At 38.8% G+C, this 19,524-nt stretch overlaps 1 protein-coding gene across 6 annotated transcripts in view; it reads right to left on the reverse strand.

Annotated features, from left to right (window-relative positions):
• Positions 1–1,975: 1,975 nt before the first annotated feature.
• NPNT (nephronectin) overlaps positions 1,976–19,524 on the reverse strand; it is a 78,404-nt gene continuing 60,855 nt past the window's right edge. For 3 of the 6 annotated variants that reach the window (XM_082611073.1, XM_082611071.1, XM_082611072.1), the window contains 4 exons: positions 14,439–14,525; positions 13,855–13,953; positions 6,437–6,693; positions 3,482–5,066 (listed from right to left, as the gene is read on the reverse strand). In XM_082611073.1, coding sequence (XP_082467199.1) covers positions 4,956–5,066; positions 6,437–6,693; positions 13,855–13,953; positions 14,439–14,525 — 554 coding nt within the window. In that variant the 3' untranslated portion in view covers positions 3,482–4,955. Of the gene's footprint in view, positions 5,067–6,436; positions 6,694–13,854; positions 13,954–14,438; positions 14,526–19,524 lie in introns of all 6 variants that reach the window. The other 3 variants (XM_082611075.1, XM_082611074.1, XM_082611070.1) reach the window with 2 other exon arrangements.

A 19,524-nucleotide genomic window follows, 5' to 3' on the forward strand; every position in this document is an offset into this window, starting at 1 on the left:
ATCTCCGCGTCTTGGTACTAATTCTTAAATAGTCATTTTACTTCATTGCTTCATTGAAGCTCTTTGGGAATTGGCTTTCTGTTGTGGAAAGTTTTTGATTATTAGCTCAATCTATTTACTTGCAATTGGTCTCTTCAGGTTTCTATTCTTCTTGATGCAGTTTCAATAGTTCGTGCCTAAGATTCTGTCCATGTCATCTAGGTTATCTTATTTTGCTGCAATAAAGTTGTTCATAGTGTTCCCTTAAAATCCTTTGTATTTCTGTAAGGTCAGTGATGATGTCCCCTCTTTTATTCCTGATTTTGTTCATTTAAGTATTTTTTTCTCTTTTTTGGTCTAGCTAAATGTTCATAAATTTTGTTCATCTTTTCAAAGAACCAACTTTTAGTTTCATTGATTTTCTATATTTTTGTTATTTCATTTTTCTTTTTGCTCTAATCTTTATTTCCTTCCTTCTGCTTACTGTGATTTAATTTTTTCTTTGTTTTATAAGGTTGAAGTTTAGATTATTGATTTGAGATTTTTAAAATATAGGCATTTATAAATTTATAGGCATTTATAAATATAATTTATATAGGCATTTATAAACAAAGCTTTAGCTTATCCCTTAAGTTTGGGTGTGTTTGTTTTCATTTTTATTAACCTCAAAATATTTCTTAATTTCCCTGTGATTTCTTCTTTCAGCCATTGGTTAGAAGCACGTTATTTAATTTCCACATATTTGTAAATTTCTCAAATTTCCCTTTGTTACTGATTTCTAATTTCATCCACTGTGGTGGAAGGACTTATTTTATATAATTTCAATTCTTTTAAATTTGAGGTAGTGTCTTATGGCCTAATTTATGTCTGTCAACATCTCTATGCACTTGAGAAAAATGTATATTCTTGTGTTCAGTGGCATGTTCTACAGATGTTAGGTCTGGTTGGCTTATAGAATTTTTCAACTCTTCTGTTTTCTTGTTGATCTCGAGTCTAGTTGTTTATCCTTACTGAAGCTTTATCCTTCCCTCAAATTAGATAATCTTAACTGACGTATTTTCAAGTTGACTGATTCTTTCTCCTACCAGCTCAAATCTGCTGTTGAATACCTTGGTCAGTTTTTCATTTTAGTGATTGTACTATTATAACCATAGTTTCTGTTCTTTTAAAATAATATTTGTGTACTTACTGATATTCTCTATTTGTCTAAGCCCAAACATTTTTTGAAGGAAAAAATTCACTGGAACTTAGTGAATATTTGTGAATGTAGATCTTGCAACCAGGGACCTTTATGCCTTCCAGCAATGAATGTTAACAGAGATGAAGGCCCCAGGCTCCTCAGTATTATCACTAAGGATCTGTAATCCAAATTTGGCCCCAACACCAGCAGCATGGGCATCACCCAGGAGCTGGTTAGAAATGCAGAATCTCAAGTCCCACTACAGATCCACTGAATAATAAGCTGCATTTTAACAAGATCTCCAGGTGATTCCCATACATATGCACATTAGAGTTTGAAAGACAATGGGCCAAACGTCCTGGAACCCACCACACTTTCAGAGCCTTCAAAGTATGCCAGTTTTCAGAATAGCAATTTTGCATTTATCTATATAACTTTGATCCATGTCCATCTTCCTCTCTAGATTGAAACTCCACAAAGGGGAGTCTGCTTACTGTTGTAGCCCAGAGCCAGGCACACAGTAAGTGCTGTAAAATCTGTCAAGTAAATCGATGAACTGGACTCTGGGATCTCATACTTATCTGCTTCCTCCCACCTCAGTTTCAGAAGAGGTTTAACTTCTTAACATATTTGGAAAACCTCAGCTTTCTCAGATCTCCCGGGGATGATTAGGAAGGACCTCTGAGATAAGGAAACAACTCTGAGATAAGGAAGCTGCAGTTTTTCTTTACCTTTTGCTTAAAGTATGTATTTATCCAAAACTTGAGTTTCCTTGCCACTAAAGGTTCTCTGAGTATTGGAAAGAAAGACGCCATTAAGCATATTATTATAATTCTGTAGGACTAATTTTTGATCTTGAATGATTTCATTAATTTTGTTTCCTTATAATTATTTTTCTCCATCAGGAAAGGTTATTGGAATGTGAGTAAAATGTCATAAATTAACAAAATCAACACTAGTAAAAGACTTCATTTATAATTCATATATATTTATATCTTTACTTATCCTGCCTTTATATAAAAGGATCTGAGGCAAATGTTTACAACTAAATGAGATATGAGAAAACATAACTAAAGCAATACTATAGATGGCTTTTGTGAAAAATCAAATCACCTCGATAATTCTTCCAGTTTAAAAAAAAACAAGAAAGAGACAAGTGGTATTATTGTTTTTATTTATAAAGAATTATTATTTTTATTTGGTTGTTTGGAAAACCACTAACATTTTTCACTTTAGAAAACATTAAATAATAAACAAGATGTTATACAGTACTTTGGATAACTTCTTCCATCAGTGTAGTGCAATGCATTATTGGCACCTAAAAGTGAAACTTTCTACTATTTTCCCCTTTCATCTCCAGTTGTGCAGTTATATGACCAAAAAGGAAATGAATCATTAAAAAATGGATCTAAAGCCATGTTTTCTGGCCCCTACTCAAAGGCTTACTGATTTATATCCCCCTCTGGCCTTGCATCCACCAAGTTAAATGATGAAAGACCTATTGTTGTCTATTGTACCTACTGTTCCCAAAACAATACCATTTTGTGGGACTTGGGAGATTCCCATTGATAAGAGAAACTTTTACCATTAGGAGAAGGAAAGGTCCTGGCAGTGGTGCTGGGCATGGCACTCTCTTTTTCGGTAGCCAAACTAAGCTGTCACACATGTTGCAGAGAGAATGCACCAGATAAAAATCTCTCTAAACTGTATTCTTTGTTATGGTCTTTTAAAAATTCTGATTATCCATTAAGCAAGTGAAAGGGTTATACCTCTACCAAGAAAAGAAATATATACAACAACATTAGGACATTACTTAGATACTAAAATATCTGCCCATCATACTCTTTTGGAACAAACAAAATTTTAATTTTTTTGTTTTTTAAATACTGCTAGGTTTGCCATAAAGGAATAGACATTTTCATGACCTCAGCATTTGGTGGCTTTTCCCCTTTTGATTCCTTGCTATTAGGCGGTCAAGAGGGAAGTACCTAAATTAGACCTTAGCCCTGGTCCAAGTTACTTAGTTCTGGAGACTTACATTACATAGTAATAGGATGAAAACATCTTTGGGGAGATTCTGTAATGTTACTCTACCTTGAGGTAAGAATGTCTTTAACCATCTTAAATATAAAAAAAAGTTATCAAATTTTTTAAAAGACTCAAAAAAAAATTCACACTTTTTCTTTTAGACAAAGGATTCTAACTTAATAACCGTCCCTGCCAGGAAATGCTCCCTCACACTCCAGTCTAAGCCTGTTTTCTCTTGTTCTATTCTCAGTGCATATGGAGAACAGCTGGTCACCATCCTCTCTGTACCAGCCCTTCATATACTTGAAAACCAGCAGTGGTTTGCCCCTCAGTCTTCTCTTCTCCATGCTGAATAATCCCAATTCCTTTAACTTTTCATCATAGATCTTTTTTTCCAACCCTTTAATCATCTTTGTGATTCCTGGCAAAAACAGCAGAAAATAGTTTGATTACTTAATCGGAAATAAAGAAAAGTCTCAGGAATAAGTTGCCTATTAAAAGTTATGTATTTTGTTTAAATCTAAAGGTAAACTTTGCAGGGAGGAAAATATAGTTAGGGGTTTATAGATCTTAGAATTCCAATCTTGTCCTGTTGATTTAGTGTGTGTGTGAATCCCATTCCAACACGTCCGATGCCTCAAAGCATGAGACTCGCTTCCCAACCCTTCCTGACACAACAGCACATAAGTTGTGATCTAGACCTGCCTAAATTTACACTCATTGAAAAGTCAGTATGAAAATCTATTTCAACGGAGCTTCCCCACACCCAGCTTCCACAAACAGAAGCTTTTCTCTGAAACAACCAGAACTTTCATAAAGCTTCTTACATATTACCAGAAAGAACCACGTTATTATGGTAAAGGCTGTTGGTTTTAAAGTGTAACCTGAAACAGTGAGGGTTTTACATGTTAACTACAGTTTCCTGTCTCTTACTTTGTAGTGATCGAACTCAAGGCCGTTTAAAAATTTATCTCCCTACAACCACAGACACCTCTTCCAATTTTCTCTTGCTGCCAATATAAGGTCATGGAACTGGATGCCATTCCACCATGTATTTTTTTTTTTAACTCAAGAGATCATAAGCTGCCTTTCCCTTGCAACTAGAGTCTGTAAATATTAGGAACACATAACTACTTAGTACCAATAACACATTTACACAAAACACAGTACTACTAACGAGGGATTGCGTGCCCACTCTACATAATTGTCTTTAAAAGAAAAATACAGATAACAAGAATAAATGCATCTTGATATGCTACATACCCTTCTTTTATAAAGTGAATGGCAGTAAAAGTCAGAGTTCAGGTCAGACCAGAACTACCAAGTGGAGAGGAGAAACCAATTTCACAAGCACATTGTACAACGCATCTTAGGGGAAGTCACTACTACTCGTGGTACAACACTGAACAGATAACAGAATGGTCATTTGCACAGATTTCTTTTGAAAACTTCTCCTCTAATTTGCTACAAGGAACACCTTGTAACCAGGATGAAGGACGGTATAGGTCACACACACTGAAGGCCTTCTTACGAGACATAGGATGAAAGGTAACACCCAAAGATGGCTTTGGACACATCTACAGATGCCCCCCTGTATTTCAAGGAAGGTGTCACTGTTCACTGGGATTGCACAAAAGCAGGCCAGCAAGATGTGGGTCACCAACCAGACTTTCTCCTGACCCACTCTTCTCCTAGGCCTGATAAGAGGGAGGAGAGGACAGGAGGTGAAGATTGGAAAAAGAAGAGGGAGCAACACGGGGATTCATTGCTAGTTCTGGAGTTGCTCATGTTCTTCAGAGCAGTGGCCTTTTTTCAAGCTCACATCATCCAATCCAATCTCCCCAGTGTGACCACGCCTTTTTTCACCTTTGAAGATGACCTAGGGAGAGAACGTACACACTGGTCAAGCCTCCTCTGCCCCTTTCCAATGCCTGCTCCTTTAGCAAAATAAAGACAAACTTTCCCCAAAACTAAATAGTAAACTTACTTAACAGAAGGAAAGACTTCTGAGTTGCCAGTGTCTCTGAGGCTTGCCTTCTGGTAGAAACTTAAGTCGTCAGTAAATCGTTAACCAGACCCCATTGCCCGGAATCAGTTACTCTTTAAAAAGTCATTCTAAACAATGGACTACTTCCATTTAGGAATGATTATGAAGTGGACAATTTTGTCAAAGATTACCAAGGTCAGAAGTAAAGAGTGTGATGGAATATAAAGGTGTAGAAATTAGGAGCCAAAGATCTGAAAGATCATAATCATGCAGCTTATCTTAGATGTTTTCTAGTTTCTCCTCTGGGTTAATTTAATATAGTTTTGTTGCCTAAAATGGAATAGAATCAAACACCCTAATGCAATCACAGTGTTGTTTCACTTATGTAAAGACCAAAATCTTTCCTGTACTTTATCTAACAGAAACCTATGTTAGGATGTGAAACAACTTATTTTTATATTTCCAAACAATGTAAATATTAAGAAAAATTTTAAGAAAGGGAAACAGAGTAAAACAAAATCCAAGACTCTGATACAAGCTGTGTTCATGGAGTCTATTCTTTCTTTTAAAAAGTTTCTAGACACTATACTTACAGGTATAGAGTAAGAGTTTCCTAATAACTGTTTCCTTAGGATCAACATAAAGAAGACACTTTTTCCAAATACATTCAGTATTTCAGTGGGGTGTTATAGATCATTTTATTGCTACCTATGATTTGATTATTTAGGATAAAATTTATATATTCAATCAAAGCTTTTCCCACCACCTGTCCTGAATAGGATAATACTTTCCAAGCATATTGTTCTGGTTCCCATCCAAGGCTGCTTAACTATGATCTCTAAGGCAAAGGGAGAACAAAGACTTTAAAGAAACATTTCCCCGCCCCCCCCCAAAAAAAACCACTTTACGGTAACTCATGGTGGTCAAAGTTTGAAGTACAAGGAGTTTAAGGAAAAGGAAAAGCAGGTACCCTGCCGCCACCCTTTGAAGTTTGTTAACATTTTTTTTGCACTTTTTCAACTCCTACAATTTTTTTTTTCATTAAAAACGGGCTATTCACCAGGGTGGGGAGAGTGACGTGGTCAGAGGTTGCCACGAAGAATGTGTACGAAGGGGCAGAGGGGGTATAGAAGGAGGCAACGCACGGGGTCACCACGCCCGGCCAAGGCACAAGCGCCTAAATTCAGGAAGAGACGGAGGCGGCCACCACAGACCCCCGAGTTCTCCTCTGAAAGGAAACCCTCCCCAGAGGGTCTACTTACGCTTTTGACGTCAGCCCCTCGCAGGGTGATGCGCGTTTGCCTCCAGCTGTGGCCACCATTTCTTCCCCACAGGGCTGCTCCGTGGTCACCGTGTTTTCTCACAAACACCTGGAGCGTGCCGGAGTGCAGCCCTGTCACCTTGTGCCTGAACGACAGGCACAGGTCCCCTGAGTGCAGGAGGTGGCCGAGGGGGAGCAGCAGGCGAGCGGCCTTTCCCGCCGGGCCTTTGGCTGCCGAGACTGTCAGATACTGTCCACCTGCAGGGGAAAAGCAGGGCTGTGTATGCGCGCGCCCAGGTCCCTGCTGGCGTGACGGCGGGGACGGGCATTTCGCTCCTCTTGTTTGAGTGAACTTCAGACGGTGCCAGTCATCAGTAAAGAGTTCCAGGTTTTCGAAGGAGAAAAACAGGACTTAGGTCCATGGCTCTCTTAAATTCTATGGCTTTGTATTTACAGAAAACACTTCGCTCCTGAGAAGTCCAGATTATGCCAGGGACAGGCAATAATTAGTCATCCTAACACTATAAATATTTCCAGTTAAATATGACCAGACATACACACATTCACCACCTCTTGATCTTCTTGCACCTAGAATTACACTGTCATGCTGGCTGGCTGGTATGGTGGTGAAGTTACCAGGGAGAATTTTCTAGGTGGATTTTCTGTCTCCTGGCGGTAAAGCAGATGGTGATTTAAAGGGGCACTAGATCTGTTTATTCTCTCTTCTCCCCTCTTAAAAAAAAAAAATCTCTAAAGCACAGGTCCCCAACCCCTGGGCCACAGACCAGTACCGGTCCGTGGCCTGTTAGGAACCGGGCCGCACAGCAGGAGGCAAGCGGTGGGCAAGCAAGCGAAGCTTCATCTGTATTTACAGCCGCTCCCCATCGCTCGCATTACCGCCTGAGCTCCGCCTCCTGGTGAGTTGTATAATTATTTCATTATATATTACAATGTAATAATAATAGAAATAAAGGGCACAATAAATGTAATGCGCTTGAATCATCCCCAAACCATCCCTCCTTCCCCAGTCCGTGGAAAAACTGTCTTCCAAGAAACCGGTTCCTGGTGCCAAAAAGGTTGGGGACCAATGCTCTAAAGGGAGAAGGATCCTTTAAAAATGAGTTTGCTGTGCTTCTCGTACCTGACCTCAAGAAGATGCAGAAGTGTTCTGGAAACCTGCCACATCTTCCTGGAGCATCAATAATATTTGGAGGAAAGCAGTTTAAAAGATTTTTATATAAATACAAATCCATAACAATATAATTAATATAGAAATTTTCCATTACACATGCATGAACACAAAATGTTAGTAAAATCTTTCCCTTTGGAAAAGTCGCTTTGATGATGTCCTTGGATCCCTAGGGCTCCAGAGTTTGCTTCCCTCTATTGTTAGAGGAATTGCAGTTAAGGGGGAAAAAAAAGTTTGAGCAGCAGTGACGTAGGGGACGGTGCTTCTCAAGAGACGGAAAGTTGCAAGTAGTAGTTTGAAACTCAGTATAAGTACAAGTGACATTCCCCTCAGGCTGTTTTATTGCAGCTACCTGAAAAACACACTGTAGTCTCAACACTGACTTATCCATAGGAAAAATGTGGTTGGAATGCTGAACACCTGTAACTGTTTTGGTAGAAACACCACTTAACTTTCATTGAAAAGCATTCCTTATGCTTAATCTGTACAAGACATGACAAGGTTTGGGATGTCCTATTCTTCAAGTGACTTCTCCTCTACGAAGTCTCCTCTGAGCCTTTAAAGGCCCAATAGGTGAGTTGTGTGTACCTGTGAGGGCCAGGTTCTGTACGAGGGCTCTCCGGGGAGCATCTTATTTAACCTTGCTAACAAGCCCTTGAAGTGAACACTTATTAGCTTCTGCATCTGCAAAACAAGCCTAAGGCTTTGAGAGGTGAAGTCACCTAAGGTGTCACCCAGCCAGTAGGCAGCAGAGTAACAGTTTGAGTTCAGAACTGCCTGAACCCCTATTCACAGCAATCACTGGTTTACACGTTTCTCTCCTGCAGTCAAGGAGGGTCTCTTACAGTCAAAGAGACTGTGAACTCTTTGATGTCAGAGCCAACCTCTCTCCAAACCCCATTACACTCCTAGCGTATGGTAGGAGTTTAATGCCATTTGTTGAATAAATGACGTTCCAAGAATACAGCAAAAAACAACAGAAATAGATCCTTGAGTCAGGCACTTGACTCACCAAAAACAAACACAGTTTTTTGTACTCCTTCCACCCCCGTCTTCGCCAAATTAATCCAAACAATATTTTGAGCCAAAATATTTAGATGGATTTAGAATGTCTCCCCGTTAGTCAGCTTTTTGAATCATCACAGGTATTTTGGTTAAGACTAAGATATAAGGTTATTACAGTTAACCTGCAAGTTTTAAGAAAACAAGGATTATCTTAAATCCCTGTGGAATGTATACTAATATCACTATGCCAGATGCTGCCTGCAGCAAGACAACCTAACAAAAACCAAGACATCCTAATAAAAGAGTCAAATAATCATTTTATATAGATATTTAAAACTCTATAAATGAGGTTACTATTGCTCTTCCCCTGTAGGGCTACTCTGTGGCCACTAGGATTTTTTTTCTTTTTACCATGAGGAATTCTTTCCCTGTTTAATAAATGGAAGTATTACAAAGTTGGAACAGTAGCTAAGGGAAAAATTGATCTAGCACTCCAAATTACCTATTAAATAAAAATTTCACTTCTGATTCCAAAATACTGGTTTAAATTAAAAATTACATTAAATATTTTCATGGATTCAGTTTAAAGCATCACAATATCTAAAGTTGTTTTTTGGTAAATAATAGATGCTGTAACACTTGCCAGGTATACAGGTGATAAAATTTTAATTTCAAACATAAATGAAATGATATCTGGACAGGGTTACTAACTGCAGCATTGTCTGAACTACCAAAAGGCTGGAAACAACTGAAACGTCCCTCAATGGATGTCTGGTTAAATACGTTTAAGAAGTGATGGAGTAACCGCCATTCATTTAAGAATGAAGGTGTTACGTATGCACTGATACAAAACAATCTTCAACAACAATGGCTAATACTATTTTAATGGTAACTCTAGGACAGGGACTGCTTTAAATGCTTTACATACATTTACTAGACACTACTGATGACCCCATTTAAGTAACTTGCTCAAGATCAAAGCTCGTAAGTGGTGATGGTGGGTTTCAGCCCAGGCATTCTGGCTTCAAAGTCTACTCACGTTTTTTTTTTTTTTATTCCTTTGGAGTAAAATTGCTATACAATGTTGTGTTAGTTTCTGCTGTACAGTGTAGTGATTCAGCTATATGTCTACCTATATCCCCTCCCTCTTGGACCTCCCTCCCACAGCCCCATCCCACCCATTAGGTCGTCACAGAGCACTGAGCTGAGCTCCCTGTGTTATATAGCAGGTCCACACTCAGGTTAACTCTTAATATTGTTAAGTGGAAGAAGCAAGGTACAGAGGAGAGGGCTGTTGTGAGGAAAAATAGCTCTCTGGAAAGGTAACCAAGAAACTGGTTGCATCTGGGGAGGATGACTGGGGGCCAGGGTTGGGAGGGAGCTTTTATTTTCACTGTTGATTTATTTTTCCGTTTTCATCTATTTCAAAATAATGTTTCTTAATGCTGCAATAGACATAGTTGTACGTACACACTGGCGTATTTTATATTTAAACGAATTCCTTGTAGCTACCAGTAGCAGACACAGTGCTGAGTCGGTTGAGATTAGGGTTCCAGGAAAAGGGCCCCAAGTTTAGCCTTGACACTACAGGAGAAGGGCGTGTGTTCAGGGCCACAGCTATAAGTCTGTAGTACATTATCACATCTGCCAGGAGCACAATTTTCCATTCCCTAGAGGATGGATTAATTTCACTATCTCGAAATTAAGTTTAAGACTGAATGTGATAACAAAACCTAATGAGCACCAGGAAGGTGTCTAGCAAATGCACTTACTTTGCAGCTGTTTCTCAAAGTTATAAGTTTGTTTAAGGGAGGGATTTTTAGAGACATCAGCATATAAGAATATTTGCAAATCTGGATCTTGGATAAGAAATGCACAACATAAAAATCATATGTGGAAATCCAAACATATGTTCCTTTACAAATGGTATAATCTAGATAGAAACAAGCAAACTATTAGTTTGGTAGTTAGAATGATACACAAAAATAATTGATTATATTGCTTATAGTCTTCTCTGGCCTTAGCATGTGATACATACATAACCCCACCTGAACTGCCTAGAAGAAAAATAGGCACGGAAAGTAAGCTTCATTAGCATTATCCATCTGAATATGTCAGAATCTGTATATGGTTAGAACTCCCCGACATATTCTAAAAAGCCCACCTACGATTCCGCCCTGACATAAGCTCTGCCCTCCTACCTTTTCTAACTAAATCTCTGCCATCTTTGGTCTTCCCATCCATTCTCCAAGCTAGAACCCTGCTCACTGAGCTCCTGGGATTACCTGGGACATTCCATTCTGAGTCAGAGGCTCCCAGAGCCCATATAAGAGGCTTTCTAATCCACCCTTTGTCTAATTCTCAAAACAACATCTTGTCATATGTCACCCAGTCAAACATCTCCACCAACAGAGAGCTCCCTGCTTCCATGGCCGCCTGATTTCTCTTTAGACAGCTCTGACTATGGTAAAGTTATGAGAGTGAGCAAAAATCGATCCCCCTGTAGTTTTCACCTACTGATCCGACTTCTTATCCCCCTGTGATCACGGAACAACTGAGATAGATGTTGTCGGTCTTGTATTTGAAAATCTGCCCCGCTCCATTATTTCTTCTCCAGGCTAAACATTTCTACAGGCTCTGAGACACCTCTCCATCCAGGTCATTCTCTTTTGAGTGACCTACAATTACCTCTATACTTCTCAGACTGGTAAGAACCTACCAAAGTGTATTTTCCATGCTGGAAAAAATACCTATTTCTATGGAGATGACCCAGCTTTTGGGCAGCAATGATACAGATTCACTCATATTGATTTATTATCCACAAAAAGTCTAAAAGTCTTTCACACTTTCTGCTAAGTCACATCTTCCCCCTCCTACAGCTGTGTAGGTGGTTTCTTGACCAGGAGCTACACCATGTATTCATCCCCAGTAGATTTCACCCTCTTAAGTGTGACCCATTGATCTAATCTTTGGATGCTGTTTGTGTCAGCACACACAGTCGCTTTCTCCTCTGGTTTTACCTTATCCACAGATTGGTTAGTATGCCTTCAATATCCAGTTCATCCAAGGTGTTGGTAAAAACCTGGAGCAACCCCAGAAGAGCATCCTGCAGGGGCCAGAGCCAATCACCAGGAGCTATCCAATCACCCAAGCAGCCACCACTTCCTTTCAACTTGTTCTGTATTATCACAGCCAAAGGACCATTTCAAACGTTTTTTTTTTTTTTTTTTTTTTTTTTGTCTACCACTCTGTCAATTCCCTTCTCATTTTTCTATTGGAGGGCAAGTGGATTTGGGGTCACAACAAATTTAAACATTTACATATGTGACGAATAATAGAAACTGTTGAAAAGTACTAACTTGATTCTAAAAGATAGTATTTAAGTTCTAAAGGTCAAACATTTTACATAGACTGTCTGCAGAGAAGTGCAATGAATTCTTCTGACTTTAGCATGAATTATTCTCCCCAGTGTATACCTTACTTGAAAGAGTTATTCATTATGACCATGAACATTATTCACCATTCTATCACACATGGTTGCTAAAGATCCTTCCTTCTGTAGCACACTACTCCAGGTCAGTGGTCACTCAAATCTACAGGCCTGAGATCTGCTAATCGGATCATGCACACAACCAGGACACAGAGGCCAGACTGGGTGGTGAAAACCCCAGAATTATACTGCTGATATTCTGGGCACTGAACTGCTGAGATGGCTGCACAGGCAGTACAGAGAGGCCTGGATGGGAAGTCCATTCTTTAGCTCTGTGGCCTTAGGAAACTGATGTAACCTCTGGCCCTCTGTGAAACAAAAACAATATTACCTGCTTCACAGGGTAGATAAGAGGATTAGATAAAACTGAGATGATGAATGAGTCAGGACTGTAGTTGGTATTAAATAAATGTTGTTTTCTCTCTTATTCACAATTATCTATGATATTAATAATAATGTGGTCTGGCTTAGAGTTAACCTTAAATAAGTGAGAGGGAGAACGTGAGAATGAGAGAGAGTGTACTGGTATGTGTGCGTGGGGGGCGGGGCATTAAAATTATTTTATAGTTAAATCTAAAAATTCCTTTGAGTTTGTTGGATACTCATTTTTTAAAAGCTTACCTCAAATTTTCATTTTTTAATATCTCTAACATTTCAATCTTAGGGGATCTAATGAATATATTTTTGCACTAATTCTTTAATAACTTGCTACTCAACATGTGCATTAAGGATGAGCCCTAAAATTATCCCCAAGGAGCGTGTGAGAAATGCATCAAAATCTACATTTTAACAAGGCCCCCAGCTGACCTGTGTGCACACTGACTGTTGAGAAGAGCTGGTTTTAACAGAGCATATCTTCAAGTTAACTTTTACATGTTTTGTGCTCTATCTGTACACTTGGGATGGTATTTAGGAACTAGGCTTTTAAAAACAAGTAACATACTTTTTCTTCATGTCTTGTATCTTTTATTTCTAAGTCTAGAATCAGGAGTATAAAAAGGAAAAAAAGAAACCAAACTCCTCACCCTTCCATTAAGTTGGACTCACCCATATAAGATTTAACTACTAAAGGGAGGGTAAAAAGCCAACAATAATATGTAGCTTTGGTTCCTGAAATAAGACGACAAAACATATTGTAAGTTTTAAAACTTTATAGATTCATAGGAAGTGTGCAATTTACAAGTCTTAATTTTCCAAGGGACTATATTTAAATCTCCCTTTCTTATAACGTTCTCTTGTGGAATAAGTGGTGGTAATTTATAATTAATTTCTCCAGCATCCAAATTAGACTGAAAATTAGACTGTAAGAGATAGTCACAACTTCGCAGGAATTTCCACTGTCTCCTTCTGCTACATCTTAAAAAAGAAAGACATAATCAAAAAAACAACCACAGGCCACTATGATGGCTGCTGTACCACAATATTATTCTTATGCTTAGGAATGTAACTTGAAAATTATATTTTAGAATGAGTCTACATGTTTTATATATACAAAGCTTTTTTTGAGAGAAATTAGCTGGCCTTTTAATAAACTGCTTGTCTACTTAAAATTCTAATTGATAGCTAACAAATTCAGATCACCTAAAAAAATAGAACACGAATGCTGGACAAGCTTTCTTTATCCTCTCTATTAAGTAAACACAGAGCTGCGTTATAGTATCCTTGATTAGCAGAACTGGGGTCCTCAGATAGGATCCAACCGAAATGTGTACTAGGGTTAGATGAATGGTTTTACCTGCTGGATCCCTCACTGGTTCCCAGTGCAAGTCACTGTCTTTTTCTCGGATCCATCCACAAAGCCCATGGTCAAAATTACAACTGTGTATCAGAACACCTGCAAGGAAATAACCAGAAACATGAGTAGACCACAAACCCAACAGCTAATGACAAAAATGAACTTGTGAACTAGGGGTATCTGTACAAGTGTTCTCTCCTGTCCGCACTTAATTATCCCACCAGAATGTCTCTTCATGAGTTCAAAAGGAAATCACATGAATCCTTTCTCAGCACAATTGTGCATCAGTGCTCAGCTGTAAAAATAGAACACACAATTGTTGCCAAATTATGACCTTCTTACATCACTTATAAAATATGATTTCCTCCTCAGCTTAAATGCTGCTTTTATAATTTTTTTTAAAAAAGATAATGATGATTCACTGTTTTTGCTCAACTGATTTAACTCCAGAGGAAACCAAGTGGTAAAAAAAAAATGTATAATTTTCCCAGATGTAACCGAACAATCTACAATTTAAAAGTTATTTTAATAAAATGGAAAAAATAAAATGTCATTATAATGGTACTAAGAATATAGGGATCTACCTGGATCATCCTTTGCTTCATCATCTGCACTGACTCCTCTTTCAATTTCAAATATTTCAAACAAGTCATTTGAAGGCTGCCGTGGAACTACGAGAGAGAGAGAGAGAGAGAGAGAGAGAGAGAGAGAGAGAGAGGCATTTTGTTTTGTTTCAATGAGGCATTGACAAAGAAGCATTACCTTTACCGATGGGGCAGGGGGAAAGGACCTAGGTATTTCACTCATCTGGAAGAATCCAAATTATTTAATCACAGTTCACATGAAGATTCATGAAGTTTGTTCTGCAGAGATCTTATACTGTAACATTTATCTGGGTACAATCTGGATTTCAAAAGTTTCTAAAATTCAACATAAAATACATTAAAAAGTCTTTATCTGGAAAATACATTTTAAAACAGCTACCAATTGTGAGTAAAATATCTCTATGAAATTCTAAAACTTGTCTATGAAAGATACATTATGAACTCTAAATTAAGGCTGTTTTAATGGAAAAAAAAATGCCCGTAATTGCAGCGAATGGTTTGACTTTCTAACCAAAACATGGACTACTCTCCAGTGAACCCTATGTATGCTATGGCTTCTGGGCTTAAGCAGGTTCCTTGGCTCCTTTAAGATCAAATCCAAACTCCAAATTGCACAGCATTCACAATCCACCCCCAAAACACACAGTACTGCCCAAATATGCCATTGATGTTGATGTCTCTGACCCCATCCCCAGCTTGGGATGCTCTTCTTCCTGGTAATTAACCAGCCAAACTTCCCCTCTCTGTTCAAGGGTCAGTGTAAATATCACTGACTGGGTGAAAACTTTCACGTTCTGGGCGAATTCAAATCTTCCCCCTCGTACTCTGATGGCTCATGTTTACACGCCTCTATTACACTCTTTCCTGAAGAACTGCAGTTATTTACACACATGTGTGTCTCTCCCTCTGCTGGTCTCTGAGGTCCTGGAGGGCATCGATCATGTGTTACTCATGTGGCATTCCCAGGGCTTGACCTAGTGACAGGCACTCAACAAGTGTTTACTGAATGAATGGGAAGGTCTTGTCAGAAACCTACATACTTTGTCAACCCTTTTCCTCAAATGAAACAAGTGGGACAGAGCTGAAAAATACACTTTAAAAAATGGATTCGTATAAATCATTATTTGCTCATTCATTCAATGTACATCTGATCGCCACCCATATGCCAAGCACTGGGGTAGGTCCCGAGGAGACAAGGTCAAAGTGTGAACAAGACCAACAAGGACCTGGCCCCTGTGGAGCTTGCATTCTAATGGAAGAGGCAAACATTAAACATGTAGATAAAAGAACACTACAACTCTAAATTCTGATGAAAACTAGGACGGAAAAACACCAGATGATGTCAGGGAGAATAGCTTGGTTGGGAGTGGGCAGTGTGTGAGAATGTTGGTGGTAGTGGAGGGGAATTCTTGGCCAAAGATCAGGGAATCCTCCCTTTTCTTTGCCAGAACTTAAACTAATTAGCTCTATTTTTATAAGGCGGGGAGTAAAAGATGTAGAACACCAAGGAACACACATCAGTCAAAAGGGTTCTTCTTCATTAATGTTCCAATTATTTTTAGCAGTAATTTTTTAAATCAAGTAAATGAATCCATAGTATTTGCACTGATTTTTTGAGCTTACTGCTTTTGAAGTTTTTCCCTTTTGTTGCAAAAGTCCAAACAGTGAAGCCCCTTCCTCTTCCACTCCCCCCACTCACATATACCCCTCTACACACAGCCTGAGAAAGATGGAAGAAGAGAAGCGGGTCAACGGACAAGATCTCGGACCGCAGCCTGATCACAGGTGCCCTGGGAGAGGCAAAGGGCTGCCCTCTTTTACACTCAGATGACTGACAGCAATGACATCCAATTCCAGCTTTCCTTTCCTCACTTGGAGCTCTGAGAGGGAGACTGCCTCTTATTTACTAGAAATATTACAGAGTTGTAGGCATACATGTTTCATTTCTCATGACAGAGAAAGTTAAAACACACAGACACACACACACACACACAACTCTATAGAACAACATTTTTTGTTCCCTTCTCTTGTTGTAACTTATAGAAATCATCTCTGGATTGTAATAGTTCAAATCTTACAGTACCATATTTTAGGGGCATTATGATGGTTTGTCAGCACCCTTTTCTCCAAGTGAAGGATGGTCAAATGGTAAATGGAGTCTTGGTGCAGAGGGAGAGGATCCTAAAAAGGTTTCCTGGCACAGGGACCTGTTTTATAAAAGATCAAGGACATCCTCTCTGAGCAAGCACCATTCAGTCTGAGAGGGAAAGAACATGAAACCTTCCAAGCAAAAAGCAAAGTGCTGGAGTGGGGGAAGACAGAGTATTTCAGGCAGTAAGTACAAAGACAGTGCTCGGGAACATTAGAGAAAGGAGTTCACAGTGTCTGTAGGATGCTCAGAAACGAAGAAAGTGGGACGGGAAGAGGTTAAAAGGAAGGAATGAGACCACATGTTTGGAAAATAGTCACCCAGAAAATTCGTTATCTAACAACTCGTGAAGTGCCAGATGGTTATTAGTATTTTAGGCACTTGGTTTCTAAGAACCTTTTAAATTAGCAGCGGACGATCATGCACACCTTCATTGCAATTCACTGGGAAACATGCCAAGGAACTTAGACCTGAAATGCTCAGCAGCTATTAGTTCTTACAATTTTGTGTGCTCCAGTCTGTAGCTCTGCCAAAGTACTGAACGAATCCTCCTTCCTTACGCGTACCAGTATGGACTGGTAAGCATCCCACTGAAGTGTCAAAAGAAGGTTCACTATTCACTCCCTGGTATGTTTTACAGTTTATATAAAAATATTAAGTGAAATAATTTCCACTATGTACAAGAGAAACAGATGAACAAACAAAAAAACACAGACTAGAAAAAACAGTGATAAGAAATACACTCCCACACTTCACACTTATATGGTCAATTAACATATGACAAAGGAACCAAGAATATACAATGGGGAAAGGACAGTCTCCTCAATAAATAATGTTGGGAAAACTGGACAGCCACATGCAGAAGAATGAAACTGGATCATTTTCTTACACTACACACAAAAAATGACAGAATGGACTAAAGACTGGAACGTAAGACCTGAAATCATAAAACTCGTAGAATAAAAACCATAGGCGTTACGCTCCTTAACGCTGGCCTTGGAGATGATTTTTTTAGATCTGACGCCGAAAGCAAAATAAATAAGTGGGACTACATCACTAAAAACCTGCGCAGGAAAGGAAATGATCGACAAAAATGAATGGGAGGAATATTTGCAGATCATTTATCTGATAAGGAGTTAATATCCAAAATATATAAAGAACTCATACAACTCCATAGGAAAAAAAAACAATCTGATTAAAAAAATGGGAAGATCTGAAGAGAGATTTTTCCGAAGAAGATATACTAAAAGTACATGAAAAGGCGCTCATCATCACTAATCACCAGGGAAACGCACATCAAAACCACGATGAGATATCACCTCACATCTATTAGAATGGCTACTATCAAAAAGACAGGGCCTCCCTGGTGGCGCAGTGGTTGAGAGTCCGCCTGCCGATGCAGGGGATACGGGTTCGTGCCCCGGTCTGGGAGGATCCCATATGCCGCGGAGCGGCTGGGCCCGTGAGCCATGGCCGCTGGGCCTGCGCATCCGGAGCCTGTGCTCCGCAACGGGAGAGGCCACAACAGTGAGAGGCCCGCATACCGCAAAAAAGAAAAAAAAAAAAAAAAAAAAAGACAGTGGGCCCCAGAACAACATGAGTTTGAACTGTACAGGTCCACACTTATGCATATGGGTATTTTTCACTGAACGTGTGCAAGCCGTTACACCGTCCACAGCTGGTTGAATCCACCACATGATATGGAACCTTGGATGGGGCGGGCCAAATGTAAAGTTATATGCAGATTTTCAACTGTGCAGAGGGTCAGTACTCCAACCCTTGAACAATTCAGGAAATTGACTGCCCAGGAAATAACAGATGGTTATTTGCATGCGGAGAAAAGAGAACTGTCATGCACTGTTGGTGGGAATAGGAATTTGAAAACGTTATGGAGAGTCCTCAAAAATTACAAATAGAACTACTGCGTAATACAGCAATTCCACTCTTGGGTATATATCTGAAGAAAGTGAACACACTAATTTGAAAAGATATATGCACCCCTGAGTTCACTGCATTGTTTACAACAGCCAAGACATGGAAACAACCTAAGTTCCCATCAATAGATGAATGGGAAAAGAAGTGGTGGTATATACATACACACAATTAAATGTTCCTCAGCCATAAAAAAATGAAATCCTGCCATTTGTAACAACATGGATGGATCCTGAGGGTATTAGGCTAAGGGTATTATTATGGAAGACAGAAAAAGACAAATACTGTATGATCTCACTTATATGTGGCATCTAAAAAAAAAAAAGCTCATAGAACAGATTGGTGGCCGCCAGAGGCAGGAGGTAGGAGGTGAATGAAATGGGTGAAAGGGGTCAAAGGGTACAAACTTCCAGTTATAAGTAACTCATGAGGACGTATAATATATGCATGGTGACTGTAGTTAATAATACTGTGTTGCATATTTGAAAGTTACTAAGAGAGCAAATCTTAAAAGTTTCCATTCACAAGAAAGAAAAAATTTATAACTATATTTGGTGACAAGCGTTAACTAGATTTATTGTGGTGATCATTTGTGTAACATATGCAAATATGGAATCATACTGTACACCTAAACCGATGTAATGTTACATGTCCATATACATCAATAATAATAATAAAGAAATACACCAATATGCTAATAGAAGTGGTCTGAGTACTGGAAATAAAAGTAATGTTTTATCATTTATTGGTTTGTCTTTTGTAATTCTGTATTTTTTAGGATTGTTTATAAAAAGGATTTCTATTATGAAAAAAAAGTACCTAAAACATTGAAAGAAAAGAGAGTTCTGTCAGAGTATATACACACAGTCTCCTAGCCCATAGCAGCTATATGTCTGTTATTTGTATTTTGATTGCTCAAAGAGAACTTTGAATAGTCTTGATACCTGTTATTAAATGTGAGGCTATGAAATTGAGATGTATTTG

This window comes from Mesoplodon mirus (genome assembly GCF_964341445.2).
Source record: "Mesoplodon mirus genome assembly, chromosome: 2".
In the NCBI taxonomy this organism is placed as follows: Eukaryota; Metazoa; Chordata; class Mammalia; order Artiodactyla; family Ziphiidae; genus Mesoplodon; species Mesoplodon mirus.